The 15,570-nt window shown below is 33.0% G+C and overlaps 1 protein-coding gene across 1 annotated transcript in view; it reads right to left on the reverse strand.

Moving 5' to 3' along the window:
- LOC118185653 (QRFP-like peptide receptor) overlaps positions 1 to 15,570 on the reverse strand; it is a 399,923-nt gene that overhangs the window by 149,633 nt on the left and 234,720 nt on the right. Inside the window, exon 2 of the mRNA XM_085818696.1 lies at positions 2,364 to 2,551. Within this exon, the coding sequence (XP_085674822.1) occupies positions 2,364 to 2,551 (188 nt within the window). The remainder of the gene's footprint in view (positions 1 to 2,363; positions 2,552 to 15,570) is intronic.

Below are 15,570 nucleotides of genomic sequence, written 5' to 3' on the forward strand. Positions count from 1 at the left end.
TTAATAGCTTCTTTCAGTAAGTGTTTCTGTTGCATTAAACTAATCGCTATAGATATGAGAAAATAGCTTTCCAGCTAATATCCCGAATTACAGGATCTGAAATCATAGAAGTTTTCCTTTTAAGCGTAATTTAAGGATATGTGTTGTCCTTTGCTGACACTATCCACCAATCAACATTATCTCAAAAATCACACTGGTGTTGCTATAGAGATTATAGCAAATTATAGACTAGAATACATACATACATACGATAGGACTATGATTATTGTTCTTTGACGTTTGTTTGACTGAAAAAGAGTCACACAAAGCTCTTCTAGATACTTTTCTCTGATTTTATGGTTATCCAAATTAAACTTCCCCAACTCAGAGGCCTGTGCAGAGTGTTGTATGGGTCATAAAGTGATGACATTTTAAAAACCGACACTTCAGATCATGCGCTCGAGATTTATTAAACAAAAACAAAACAAAAAAAAAAAAAAAAAAAAAAAAAAAAACAGTACAAGAAGTTGCCGATAGGTGGCACTGCAGATCAACAAGACATTCTACAGATGTTTTGTATGTGTGCCGTGGTTCTCCACAACTCTTTCCATTCGCAAAGGTTAATTCGCTCAATTAATTCCACGAACATGTCGAATAATTGCGTCTCTCAGATGTGCCAAGGTTGCTGAGTGTTCTCGGTAGACCCGATCCTTTAAGAATCCCCATAACCAAAAGTCGCATGGCGTGAGATCAGGTGAGCGTGGAGGCCAAGCTGTAGGAAAACAGCGGCTCATAACACGTGCGTCGGTAAAAGTTGCCCGTAACACCTGTTCAACGCCACGAAGAATATGAGGAGGTACACCATCCTGCATAAATATCGTGTCCTGGAGGTGGCCATGGTGTTGCAGTTCAGGGATCACAAACGTTGTCAACATGTTCTGATACTGTTTTCCTGTGACAGAGCAGGTTTTGAACCCTGTTGGAGTCACCTCTTCAAAAAATAAGGCCCTCTGACGAATGTTGCAGTGAAACCGCACCATACAGTAACCTTTGGAGGGTTCAAGGGCACTTGATGGATTGCGCGCGGGTTTTCACTTGCCCAAATGCTGCAGTTGTGCGTATTCACTTGACCATTCAGGTGAAAATGGGCCTCATCCGTCCAAAGGATGTTCCACGGCCAAGCAGCATCGACTTCCATTTTGGCAAGGAACTGCAACGCAAATGTTTCCCGAACTACAGGATCCCCGTCGAACGGCTAATGATGACTATGGATTTTGTAAGGGAAATAACCGAGGATTCGACGCATCGCACGCCAGACGGTCGTATAGGGCATATCAACAGCACGAGAAACAGTTAGCACACTGACAACACCATTTGGCGATTGGCTAGTGGGGTCCAAGACCGCCAAAGCAACGTCTTCTACGCGTGCAGATTCCACAATCTGTCGTCCTCTACCTGGTAAAATTCCCAGCTGTCTCGTTCTTTCGAACTTCTTCATCATGTCTCGTAGAGCGCGTGGTGTCATTGGTCCTCGGCGTAAGATCTTCAGCTGACGGAGTGCTCTTATCGCAGCACAGGAGTTCTCGTCATTTTGGTAGAAAAGTTTCACTAACAGAGCTTTGTCTTTCAAAGTCGCCATTGTGCATCAGCGAGCTGGAAACAACTGCCTGTTCAAGGCCTGTCTTCCACTTTTGTAGGGCTCGTCTTTTGGATACGTTGCGCAGAAGCTTTATTTCTGCAAATCACGTTGCTGCAATATGCACATTACTAGTGTTACAGCGCCACCTATCGGCAACTTCTTGTACTAATTTTTTTGTGTAATAAATCTCGAGCGCATGATCTGAACTGTCCGTTTTTAAAATTTCATCACATTATGATCCATGCAACACTCTGCACAGGCCTCTGAGTTGGGGAAGTTTAATTTGGATAACTCTGTATTACTCGATTTCAGAATTTCAGATTTTATATCAGTTTTAAGAAATAAAATCACATAAAATCGGATAAACCAATTATGAAACACATTTTCACCTCTACTTTAATTGCTGTCTTCTTGATTGCTTCAAGCGTAGTGTATAAACAATGAATCTCTGATAGAAATTTTGTCGTGAAAGGCATTAATTCTGGAAGTTGAGAGATTCATGGGCATTGGTTCAGTTTAATAACCTTCCAAAAACAAATATCATAATAGGGTTCGATCTCTATAACGGACAGCTACATACATCTTCCCTACCACAAGTTTTCCTTATCATAACTAGCAGTTCGATGCAAGTCGGGTTCTGCTTTCCAAGACAGAAATTTTTATTAATTGAATTACCAACAATATGCAGTGTTTGTAATGAGTAATGCATTCTTTTAATCAGTGCAAAATTATATTTTTATCTCACCTGGAAAACATCGTACTTCTGGATAAAGAGGAAAGGGATGGAAACCGCCATTGAAACTAGCCAGATGATGCTGATAACCACGCTCGTCCTCTGTTTGGTGATACGCACGTGCAGCGGGAAAATGATGGCAATGAATCGGTCGCACGAAATGGCTGATAAAGTCAACACACTCGAAGTTAAGCAAGTCACTGCAAATAAAAGAAAACGATTGCATTAGTAATAAGCAGCTTTAGAAGATCATACTTTCAGGTCAGATTAATAAAACCAAAGCATATAGAAACATGAAAAAAAAATCTAATTCAAATGTATTCTCGAGATATAATTTCAAGGATCGCGTATTTCATTTAATTAGATGCTTCAGTAATTTACTCCCTAATATGGTGGTTTCACGGATAATCATTAAAGTTAAGGAATCTTTAATTAAACTAAGTAGCTATTAAGTCAAGAAACTCAGCTCATTCAAACATTTTTAATCATCTAGTGAAAAAAATTAGAAAAAAAATCCAGGAAAAAGTGTAAAAGTATCACGTACGTTGTGTGACTTATTCACTTGTCTGACAGTAGCATCAGGACAAGCTCGTGAAATTCACTGTGGTAAGGAGAGCAAGACTGCGCCTATCGTTGGCAAGCCTTGAGATCCAAACAGGTAACAGCTCACTTCCGTCCCCAATTTTGAGGGAACGCACCTCGGGGGGACGAGTCAGAGAATCTCTCACCCCTTTTTTCCTACTAACAAACTCTCGAGAGGACTTTCGGCTCGCCTCATATTTAGAGTGCCCTCATGCCGACAGACACTTTAAATACGCTTTCTCCGGGATTCGAACACGGGCCGTTCGGTATCGCAGTAAGCTCTCCTAACCACTATACCGTGTGGGCGGCTCTTCAGATCCCGTACGTAATATTTGTAATTGCATAATACAACTCAATTTGTCATTTCGGATGAATACATTTTATGAACTATATTTAAAACAAATGCTAATTATAAAAGATTTATAATTCAAAAATGCTTTTCGCAAAATGCTTTTTATCCCATTTCTGAATATAAAAATTTTCTAATAATTAGTCTGTAACGCTGCGCGCCTCCAACCTGCACGCAACAAAATGGTGACTGCTGAAACTGGAAATTAGACAGAGTCTTGAGAAGGGTTTAAGTCCCTTTTTATTCAACTTTAGAAATTACAAATGCGTGCTCTTGACGCTCACAAACTACGCCGACCCGGCGGTAAAAAAAAAAAAAAAAATAAGAAACTAAAAATGAATAATAACAAGTTACTACCTACGAGGCTCTCTAAACGTAACTAACCTCACCGCGTTCTAAAGTACCGCTGATAATTCAGCAAACTCTGAATATTACGTTGAAAGATTAACAATTTGCCTAGGCAAGCACACAGGCCGAAACGCGTGGTTCTTCAATTTCTGACTAACTACCTCCGCGCTCGTGAAGTAAGAAAAGCACACTTTGAACTCGTTTCCTTTCTATTTAACTCAGAATACTTCCGCTGATAATTTGAATCCTTGCGCGTTCTACTAAAATTTACATACTCTGGCATTGGCAGTTCCAGGGGAAAGTAAGGCTTGACAGGAAAGATAGTTTAAACTTAAAATAAATGTTAGTTAAAATAAATATAAACCCTACAAGTCCAAAGGGGCTTTGTCCTCGAAGGACTACTGTTTTTGTTTTGCGTTGAATCACTCTAAATGTCCGTTTCGCCTTTCAAACTGTTGCTACCAAATGTTAGAGTTCTGCATTATATTTGAAAAAATTAAATAATGAAACATCCGCATAAATGTACATATATTTCTCGCATTGTGAACGGTACATAGAGCCATCGAATTTTGAATGACGTAATCCTTTTATGAATATGGACATGTGGAAGACCAAATTTGAAATTTGGAAATTGTTTTATTATCGATTTCATATTTTGTAAACCTTTAACGAATTTTTGATTAACAAACTCAAGAATTTCAAAGCGAACAATGGCAACATTCTACGGAAAAGTAAAACCTTTTTATCTCCAGGGCGCGGAACTGTTAATCGGAAATTCTAAAGATAGGATCATTTTAAAATTATTTTGCGACATTCCTATTGAACTGAACCATGGTTTAAGTGCACAGAACATGATATTTAATAAATAAAGATAACACATTAAACGCTAAAAAAAGGCCCCTTTAGATGTAATTTAAAATCTGAAACCGTTCAGATTTTTTTTTTTTTTTTTTTTTGATTTATAATCATTTGTTTCTCAAGCTGGAAACTAACTACATATTTTGTGTAGATTTAACAAGAAGTGAATGATAAGAGCTCTCAGAGACTTATCCATTACGGATATGGTAAGTTTGTTCTGTATGGACCATTCTGTTATTTCTCTTCTACGGGAAGTTTTTAAACGCGAGAAAAGTCATCTGAAGATATACAGTTTACGACTCTAGAGTCTTAAGACTAAGTTCGAGCAAAATCAAAGCCGATGTAAACAACCTTATTACATCTGTCTTTCATTATACAGTTCTTGTTAAGTTTATACAACGTTTGTCATTTTTAGACAGCTCCTTGAAGAATTCATCTTTTGGAATACTGTTTAAGTCTGTTCTAGAATTTCTTTAATGCTATCATAACAACCACCTTTGAAGTGAGACATCAGTTCAAGGAACAGAAAGTATTCCTATAGGTGCTAAATCTGAGGATTATGAAGAACTCCGGAGTATTATGACACTTTTCTTAAATAGAAACTCTTGAGGAAAGTGGAGTCTGTGATTGTCGTATTACAGAAACCAGTTGTTCGATTAAGCCCTTTCAGGCCACACAAAATTCTTTCCAGAAATCTGCCCATCGCAGTTTTCTAAAATATGGAGTTCATGTTTCTCGGGCACAAACTAGTTGCGAATTATCGCTTTCTAATAAAAAAAGGATTTATAGATATTTCGGAAACTGAAGTTCTTCCAGACCTAGGGAATTCTCTCCAACGTAAGCAAAGGACTACTCTTTTGTTCCAGAACCATAAGCAAAGATCAAATTTTATCTACTATAATAATTTATATGAACAAAATCAGGACAAATGTTTGCCATTTGGATCGAATCGTGATGTGCAGTAATTTTACATTCTTTTTTTTCTACTTTCTTAATTTCGTTTCTACTATCAGTGAATGAGGGACAAAAAGAACAAAATTTTCCTTTTTCAAGATCTTACAGAATAATTTTTTGAACAGTATCTTACTGAGTTCTGCTGCGATTCAAAGACACAAGTGAAGATTCTTTCAATATTTGCCAAGCTTTTTTAAATTTTTATTCGCTTGAGACTGCAAAGACCGATAATCCTGGATTCATTATCAACATCTTCGCATTCATTATGAAATCGTCTGTAGCAAAGAAGATTGTATTTTAATGCTATATCTATGTGGGCTTTACACAACATTTCAAATATCAACATTTCTGCTTTCCTCGCTTTCCAGCAAAATATTATTGCTGTTATTTACTCTGTTTTCGAATTCATGGAAACAAAAGATCACTGGATCAAAGCACTTAAAAGTGCGCTGAGAGTTCTCTTTGTTAGTAGAACGTATTTTGGGAAAAGCAAATTTAGATGACAAACATTTTACAATTTTTAGGTTAGAAATGGGAAATAACTAAATGAAAAAGGAGACTTGCAGGGGATATTAGAATATGCACGTAAAATTTCATTTACACGAATCAGCTGGCCTAGAATAAAATTGCCAAATGCCTGTAGAGCATTCTCCAACCAAAGTTAAAGAAAAAATTAATACTATACGCATGTAACAAGAAACGTTATCTTTACAAGAACGTAGTAACGAGATTAGCGGTGTTTAATAATCTTCACCTAGCTATGAGAAAATTAGTAACGACACTAACGATTAGTAGTACTTCAATATGAAGACTAGTTGCCTTCTTATCCTTTTATCATTGCGTATCCAATGTTAAGCATCCAAACACTTTATTCACCAATTTCTGAGTGCATGCTGAGGAGAAATGGGGATAGATACATGTGAAACGACGCGGGAAGGAATAGGTAATTTCTTTGCCAGTAGAACATCAACAAGGCTGTTGGAAAAACGCCTAATAGAGGGCGTTGTACCGTGCCTTTTTCTTCAGTGTAGATTTAGAATTTGAACTGTAATGAGATGTGCTTAATTCTGAATTAAAATGTTTATAAGGGAGTCGCCGGCTCAAACAATTAGCGGTGAAAAGAATATTATGCTCCATTTCATTAAATTGTAAATAAATTTAGTTGTTATGTTTTAAACTGAACCTTTTATCGCCTATCACATACAAATCTAAACCACTGAGAGAAATTAAATTGAGGTTTGATAATAGTTACAAGTTTGGATTAGTTTGTTTCAAAAAGGCAGTTCAAAAACCGGTTTCAAATTTGGCCGATGTCGGTTCTATATTAGTGTCAGTCCTGTGTTAGTGTCGAACCTATGCATTCTTAAAAAAATAATAATTTAATCACATTTTTTCATCTTGATTATTAATTATATTATATCGTTGCTAATTATGATCCTTGGGTAAATTATGCAAAGCCCACTGAACGCCATTGTTGTTGCTGTGCCCTGTCGATGCTATGACAGTGTTGACCTTATGCAGTGTCGTTTGTATGCTTGTGACAACACTGTGAAGATGAGAAATGTACATACATCCTCTTATTTATTATCATATCATTATCAACTTTTCTTTTTAATGTGTCGACGGTATGCTGATAACTAATGTCTGTTGTACTGCGGTATAGATCTTGTGTCCTTGTTTTTCTGTGCTGTGTCGGTCATACGTAGTGTCGATCCTATGCAATGTCGTTCTCCGCGTGTTAGTCCTGTGAATGTAACCCATACTGATGTCGTGTCGAGTGGCTCCGCAACACTTCCAGAAACTAGCTTTCAAATCAATAAAATCATTGATGTTCAATTTCTATTAAATCATAAGATATGCATTTCCTTGCATTTCTTTGTAGGAAATGTTTTGCCCATTTTTGCCCATATTACATATTCACAATTGACGATTTCATTCTGATCGCTCTCTCTTTCTATATATATATAATCTAGTAGATAATTTTATATATTATCTCCTTGAAAAACGTAGTTAGTATTTCATTGAAATGAATTTACTCACTAGCATATTTAAAATGGAGTTATTAAAAAGGAATAATTAAAAGCGAAAATGCAACCAATACGTAATTACGTAACTGCGTAATTATTGTAACTGTCCGGAAATTAAGCCAAGTTTTCAAGGAGATCAGAAGATAATATATAAAATAATCTACTAAAAATAAATTATTATTTTATTAATTGCAGTTTTAGCTTAAGTATTAGGAAATTTATTATAAATTGTTTACATTTTTCATGCTTTAACTATCGATAACTATTCAAATCTATTAAGTATTAATTAATATCAAAGATAAATTGTAACGTTGTACTAACATACGATGTCTGAGCTTGCAAATATAATTGATGATTAAAAGAAATTTGCTTACTCTTTCCTTTATATATTCGAAAATCTTACGGCTTTTAATAATGTTATATTTTTGACGTACATTTCGATTGCTATATTAGTATAGTACTTTATAATATACATATCTAGGTGTTTTAGACTTATAAGTTAATTAAATGAATCTTTTGATAAGATATTGAGTAAATATTTAGTAAATGTTAGCAACAAAATTTAAAAAAATTATTTGACAAATAGTCTTCTCTTTAAAGCAATGAACTTTACTCCAGATGAAATTTTAAGCATTTTTAAAAGTGTACATGAACGTCTTTGCAAACACAGTTCCGTATTTTGAGAATTTATAAGTTATTATATTTTTATAAAACGCTTAAAGTAGAAATTTAACATCTGTGTCTCCATTCCATTTTTCAAATGGATTTTCTATTATTTTGTGTGAATAATTTAATAAATTTCACAGCTCTGAAAATCGTTTAAAGACATATTACATCACTTTGTTTTGAATTTTTTTAATTAGGACACATCAAGGCATATCCTTTGCTTAAGGTACATAATAATTCACATTATAAAGTACATTATAAAGTATATAAATGCTTATGTAAGTATTTTATAAAAAAGAGTGAATATTTACATGGACTATTAACGTGGAAGTATTTTGTAAAAAGACGTGAATACTGTGGTGGACTTACATGGAGTTGATAAAAATATCTTCCTTTAATTAAGAAATATATAATTTGATTTGATTGTTCCAATGTAAATTATATTAATCATAAGAAAAAATCAGAATCTCTTATTATGTTTTGGTATACTGAAATATACATAAAATTCAGCTTGCAGTCTTGTTGAATTATGTTTTTAGTCATTTCTATACCATTATTTTTATGCGCTACGTGTGTTTCATTTTGAAATACGTATGCACTATGTGGGCTTGAAAGACAACTTCATGTTTTCATTAGAATGCAAACTAACCTTTTGCGGCACAGTGTGTCCGGTCTGGACTCACCTAAAATTTTCCTTCTGTACGCACAGAAAAATTGAATGAAAAAGGATTTACATTTTACTATAGGTTACTCTGAACTTTCTTTATTTATAGTAGATGGCAGCTCAACACAAACCAGTCCATATATTTTAGCCATGTTTAGTTTCTTAAGACCCCCATTTTTCAAAGAAATCTTCCAAATTTTTTTTAAGTTATCAAAGGATTTGTTTGAAAAGAAATTTCGATGTTTTTTTTTTTTGGCTGTATGATAATCTCCTTATTTTAAATTAGTTTTAAATTTGTAACTTGAAATCTTGCCTAAAATCAAACGGCGAACCCTAGGTGTGCCCAGACCGGGCTTACCGATAATCTAGGACAACTGAGAGTCTGTAGTCTTTGTTTCTCCGCATCTCATCGGTCAGTTCATTGACAACAATACTCGTTTCAGCACTCTTTTCGAAGCTCTATTCAATCAGTGTGCCCACTTTAGGCACACCCACAGAATTAAAACGGTAAGTGCTATCTTCACAAAATTTTACTTGTGTACTCCTCTAGGCCTAATTAGACTGCCTACCTTAATATATATATATATATATATATATATATCAAAACTCTGACTTTAAAAGGTAGCGTGCCACGGAAAGGGTTAATACACAATCTGCAAAAAATATAAACACTTATTTTCTAAATTATTAATATTAATTTAGCCCGGTTTCAAACGGCCAAGCTAAAATTATCAACACCAGAATGAACCTTGTTCATTTAAGCTTTGAACGGACAAAGATCATTGTATGTGTTTCAAACACAATTTCTCGGGAAGTAATTTTATTGAAATTAGTGCTTTCTTTCAAAGTTATATGTGATGCATGGGAAGCTGATCATCAATCATTATGACTGCAGCCGTCTATTTGAGTTGAAGGCTTAATTTAGATCCTGCATCTTTTTGAAATTTACTGCATTTCTGGCGAATATTTCGAATAACTTTTGCGCAATACATTACGTTTAATCTTTAAATATGTAGTACAAGAAAAGTGTTTAATTGCAACCAGAAGACAGACTAAATTAGTACATTATACAATATGAAGATTTGGAAACATTAAGTAATACCCTATAACAGAAAATAAGTTTTAAGTGTTTGCAAAAAATAATAATTATTAATGTGCAATTGCTGTAGTTAAAAGAAAGTAGGAAGAAATTCTCTGTTTACAACTTAAATGATTTTATAAATGGTTCATAGCTAGCAGAAATATTTTTAAGATATGAACAAGAAAATTTAACATAACTACTAATACGTTTCATAACATAAAACATTTTCATGACAGGTGATTATGTTTTACGATTTAGTATTAATCTGATAGTATGTTTAATCAACTTTCTATCCTTTTCCTCAAACTGATATACGAATAATTGCAGGCAAAATGTTTAGTTTTTGAATATCCTGAATTATATTTTTGAATAATATTATAAAAGCTGTTGACATCAAGAAGTTTTAGCAAATTTATGCTCCGATTTTATAATTTACTATACGAGCTGTCTGAAAGATGAGACTGAGAATTAACGGCAGCTATCCTTTCTATAGTCAAGCGGTTTCTATAGTCAAGTCGTTGAAAACTGGTAGTTCGACCTGGGATCGAATCACGTTGAACGGACAGCCTGCATGGTTGGTTTTTGTGATCTTTCCCATGTGTAACATGGATACGAGCCATTTTTCCTTAAATAGTCTCGACAACGGCATCAGCCCCTTCTTGGCAGATATTCCTCGAGTTGCTCTGTGCAATTAACCTAAGTTTTCTAGAGTACTGAAAAGTTACCGAAGCAGCATTTTATGTTATAATCTTAAAAAAGTAATAGGCGAGTTTAAATGCATTGACTTATTTTGAAGTTTCAGGACCATTAGAAATCTGTATTATGTAGACTTCAGTTTAATTTTCGATTATGTGGATTACTTTTGTTTTATTTATTTCCTGGAGAAACCATTTCTAAGAGTATTTCTGTATTATTATATCTTTTTAAGAACAAAATATTTAAGAGGCATGCGTATATAAGGAGTTGTTTAAGAAATATAAGTCCTTTGCATTAAGAGCTATTGAATGTACTATTATCTATAAAGCATCTTTGACTCATTTTAATTCCTCTTCCTCCATTTTTAAGTGTCCATTAATCGTGGTATGTTTGCGCTTAGAAAGAGAGATCTTTTTAAGAGACCAAAGACACAAAAATATATACATAAAACGTCAGGACACTTTCCAGGAATACGTCGAAAAGGTATACGAGCAAGACCTGCATCTGTCTTCAATTTCTCAAAGAAATGCAATGGTACTCTCTGAAGTATAACTTATTGCTTTGTCTTGATGAAATTTAGCTCTTTGTAAGTCATTCGGATAAAGAGAAATAGAATTTCTTTTGTAAATATGAGACTTAAAACTTTCTCTTGATAGTACGTTGAGTCGATTTTAACATTTCCCTTCCTCGCTTACTTTAAAATTCCCATTACGAGATATTTCTACGAGAACTGGTAGATCACTTACTGAAACGTTCTTTGCATTGACGGCGCCAGGTTTGCACATGTTCTTTCTCTTCGTTTTAGATAATAAATAGTGTGTGTGTGTATTTAATTATGGCAAAGCACACGAGGGCTATCTGCCTAAGGGGAGGCATGCCTTTCGCGGAGGACTTTCTAAGGGAAACTGGCTCGTATACACGTTACACATGGGGAAAACCACGAAAACGCCCATGCAGCCAGCCCGTTCGCGGGATTCGAACCTCGGACCGAACTACCAGTGTTCAGCGACTTTACCGCTCGGCCGCTGGTGGGCCATAATAAATAGAGCTTTTTCTCTTGCAATAATTTAGTAAAGCCATGCTTAATAAAGCGTCACAACGCTCCATTTATCTCCTCCTAAGTAGTAGTTATAGAGGGGGTTCTACAAATTATTCTGCGTTAAGCCTCATGCTTCGTTAAAGTTGCTGAAAATTATGTTTCTTAGCTATTTTTAGTTGTAAATCTTGATTTATTATTTTATTAATCATTGTTGCTACATATCTATTTAAAGATTTTCAATTCATTTCTGCCTTGGCAGGTTTTTTTTTTCCTTGTTGCAAGCGATTTAACTCTAAAAACTTAGACATAGAACGCAACGTTTTCAGGTGTGCGTTTTGAAGTTTTTTTCCGTGTAGAAATAATGATTGACAATTTTTCCTTTTCCGATCAGTAATGTTGCTTAAATGTTTTTCTAACGAAATATTTTGAAATGGTGCCACTTAAATTCGATAATAAACATTTTATCCAACATCTTTTACTTGCATGAGGGCCAAGTTTTAATGTACTGGTATGCCTTGCTTAAAGTATTTTTTAAGAAGAAAATATTGCTGAATCTAACTTATCAAATATAAAACTAGTCATTATTATTTTTTCCTATGACTTTAAAGATTCAAATGATTCAGTAGATAGTGTAAATCTAAAATATATAACATAGCTATTTTCTTTTTCAAACAATCCCTTTCCATATGTGAAATGTTTGCTGTCAACTTAAAATGAAGTTTTATATTTTTTTTAGTAAATCGTATTTATTTAATTATTTTATGCTGATAGCAAACTCATTATGTGTTTGATAATTACATAATCAGTTAGTACAGATGAGCAGTCAAGCTCAGATTTTAAAGGAATATTTTATTCATTAAAGGAATTTAATTAAAGGTTACAAAAAAATTAAATTGTCAATATTTTTATGTCACAAAATGTTAATAATTTATTACTTCCTATTCTAAATTAACAATCGTTGCTTAAAGGATTCACACATTCTATCATTAATTAATGTCTTTTAAAAAGTATTTGCTACTAAAAATTTATAACTAATTATTCTTCATAAATACATCACATGAGAAATTTATTTGCTTCACTTAAAAGAGAACGCACAAGAAATTACCGAATAAAAGAAGATTTTTAATTATTCCAAAAATTGCAGTTATTTCCTAGTTTGATATAAGATTTTGAATTATAATAATATATGTCCATTTCAAATTTCATTAAAATCTGTCCATCAGTTCTGGACGTTATTATTAGCGAAATGTGAAAAGTTTCTTCATTTTGAACACTTGTGTAATGAAAAAAAGAAACTGCATGTTTTAAAGGATTGAAAAGTGATTGAAATGTTGTACACAGGAATTTAAGTATAAACATATTTTTCATCAAACAACTTCAGTGAACGATATATATATTACTTCTAATATGACCTGACGTCTCCAGGTCAAGATATTCGATCGCTGTTGAACTACAAAAGCAGTTAGAATTGTAGAGATTCGAAATAATTTGAGCTCAATTTTATTTAACAGCTTTCTCCAAAAAATAAATTAAAAAAATCTATTTACAAAAAAAAAAAAAAAAAAAAAAAAAAAAAAAATTATTATATAAAAATCACTGAATGTTCTTCCCAAAAATAACTAAATGGGCAGTGAATTGCAGGATATTTTCTTGGTTTCACATTTACATCTTTTTTACTTCCTTGTACGAAGTAAAAAGGAACTATTGTAATCGCGAAAAGTTTCAGACAGCATATTTCAACGAAAATATCCATTTTGACCGCTTTCGAATGCAATTTAACGATGTTTTTGTGTGATATCTGTACGTAAGGGCAGAATAAAAGACTCGTTTCCTCCAAAAAAAATTATAAAACAGCTTTAAAATTAATTCTGAAGAGAATTTTTCGTGGCGTGTGTACGAACGTATGTACGTACGTGCGTACGAACGTACGTACGTATCTCGCATAACTCAAAAACGAGTAGCCTCAGAACGTTGAAATTTTGTATATAGGACTGCTATAACATATAGATGTGCACCTCGTAATTTGGTTGCAATCGGCCGCACCAAACGTATATAAATACTATATTTATATATATATCCACTCTGTTACTCGGCACAGTGATCTCTGTTTCTTTACTCTTATATGTTTGTAAATTGTACATTTTTTGCTTTAAAAATGATTGAATTATGTTGTTCTAATCTTCCGTAAAAGGTTTTTATGCCTTTCGTAATTCTGGAAGCAATATTTGTACAATTATCAACAATTTAAAAGCTGTTTAAGTGCGATTAAATTTTAAATAACATGGCGGACATATTTGTTTACATTTGAAATAGCAGAATTGTAGATTTGTTGCCAATCTAGAGAGACTAAGCTTCGCAACAACAAAAATAACGTCTTCATTTATTATTGAGAATTAAATCATGCTTAATCCTTTCTGGAATTTTTTCGAGGAAATAAGTGTTTAAAATTTACTTAATTTTTTATAATTAGTAATTTAATTTTTAATAATTAAAAATTTTAAATACAGATATTTTGAGCTTTTATGTATTTTTGTCTTGTCACGAAGTGAAAACTGAATTAATTGAATGAGAAATACTCAATCGTCTGTGAAAAACTGTTTCTTTTTTGTATTGTTTGCTTAATTTCTTTTTTACATCGTTATATCTTTATTATAGTATTTTAAAAGAACATGTGGCAACGATTAGATAAATCTTTAAAGGATATACATTTTGTGCATTCTGAGTTATAATATGAACGAAATATAATACTGTTAAGTGAACCTAGTGCCAGAGTGTCGCTATGTTAAACAAATAGAGTAAATTTTAAAGAATGCCTTTATTCTATTGAGGTTTATGCGCTGTCGGCGAAGTAGATTTAATTAAATCCAATAAGTTTAAAAGAAATGTAAGAAACAAATGCGTATAATTTAATATTCCGTACAAGGAAGTCATTGGTGTATACATCAGATTTTTTAATTTTGTTTCTCCAGAGAAGAATGGTTGCTTAGAAATCTTAAACGTTTTAAATTTTCGGTGTGTATTTTTGAGTGATAACACTTTTATCTTTTTCCTGCATTCCGGAACTAAATTAAAGAAACATTTTACTGCTTAGAGGAAGATTCTACTACTTTTCTAAAAGTAATTAAATATTTTAGTTTCCTCCTTTTTCATAAATTTTATAGAAAACCTATTTTCAGCTTCAGTACATGTCAAATTTTCTGTACCGTCGATCAGTTTATTATACAGAGAAATTCCAAACCATTTATGAGAAGAATATTTTAATTAGAGATTATTAATTTATTACTATTCGTTGCTGAAAAAGTGAGATTCAAAATATTTAGTGATGAATTTAGAGATTACTAATAATCATTAAATTTGCATTTTGTGTAATTTACTCATAAACACGGCTTTTCCAATGACATACTTCCGGAACTATGCACCTGAATGTCTCCTCATCATATTAAAGAATCACGAAATTCTTGGGGTTAGAATGCTTTATAATCCTGTATCTCAAATGGGCTTTGAAGAATGCAAAATAATAATTTGAATTCTATTTTTACCGAAACCTAAGTCTCTTTTGATTGAAATGCTTGATTCTTAAATGGATATGATATTATTACATATCTTGAACTCACGCTAACTGTTACTGTGTTTGCGTAGCAAAAAATATGAAATATTTCGCGAATATAGGGTGTACAATAAATAACAGAAAAGTTATAGGAGTAATATAATTCTGAAGCTCTCCTGAGAAAAAGTAAGTAAAGATGTTTTGCATTTCTTTTAAGACTCAATCTGAGAAGTTTCATAAATCTTTAAAATTGGGAAATATGATGCAGTCATATTCTGAAGAAGTATTACTTTCATATAACTTATTTTAATTTTTGGAACAAAAAGTATTCTTATTAACTTATTCTACTTTTTGGAACAAAAAGTAGAATAAGTTATATGAAAGTAACGTTCGTTCAAAATGGATAAA

This window comes from Stegodyphus dumicola, chromosome 6 (assembly GCF_044657685.1).
Source record: "Stegodyphus dumicola isolate Sdum_Otavi_A_Nest chromosome 6, ASM4465768v1".
Lineage (NCBI taxonomy): Eukaryota > Metazoa > Arthropoda > Arachnida > Araneae > Eresidae > Stegodyphus > Stegodyphus dumicola.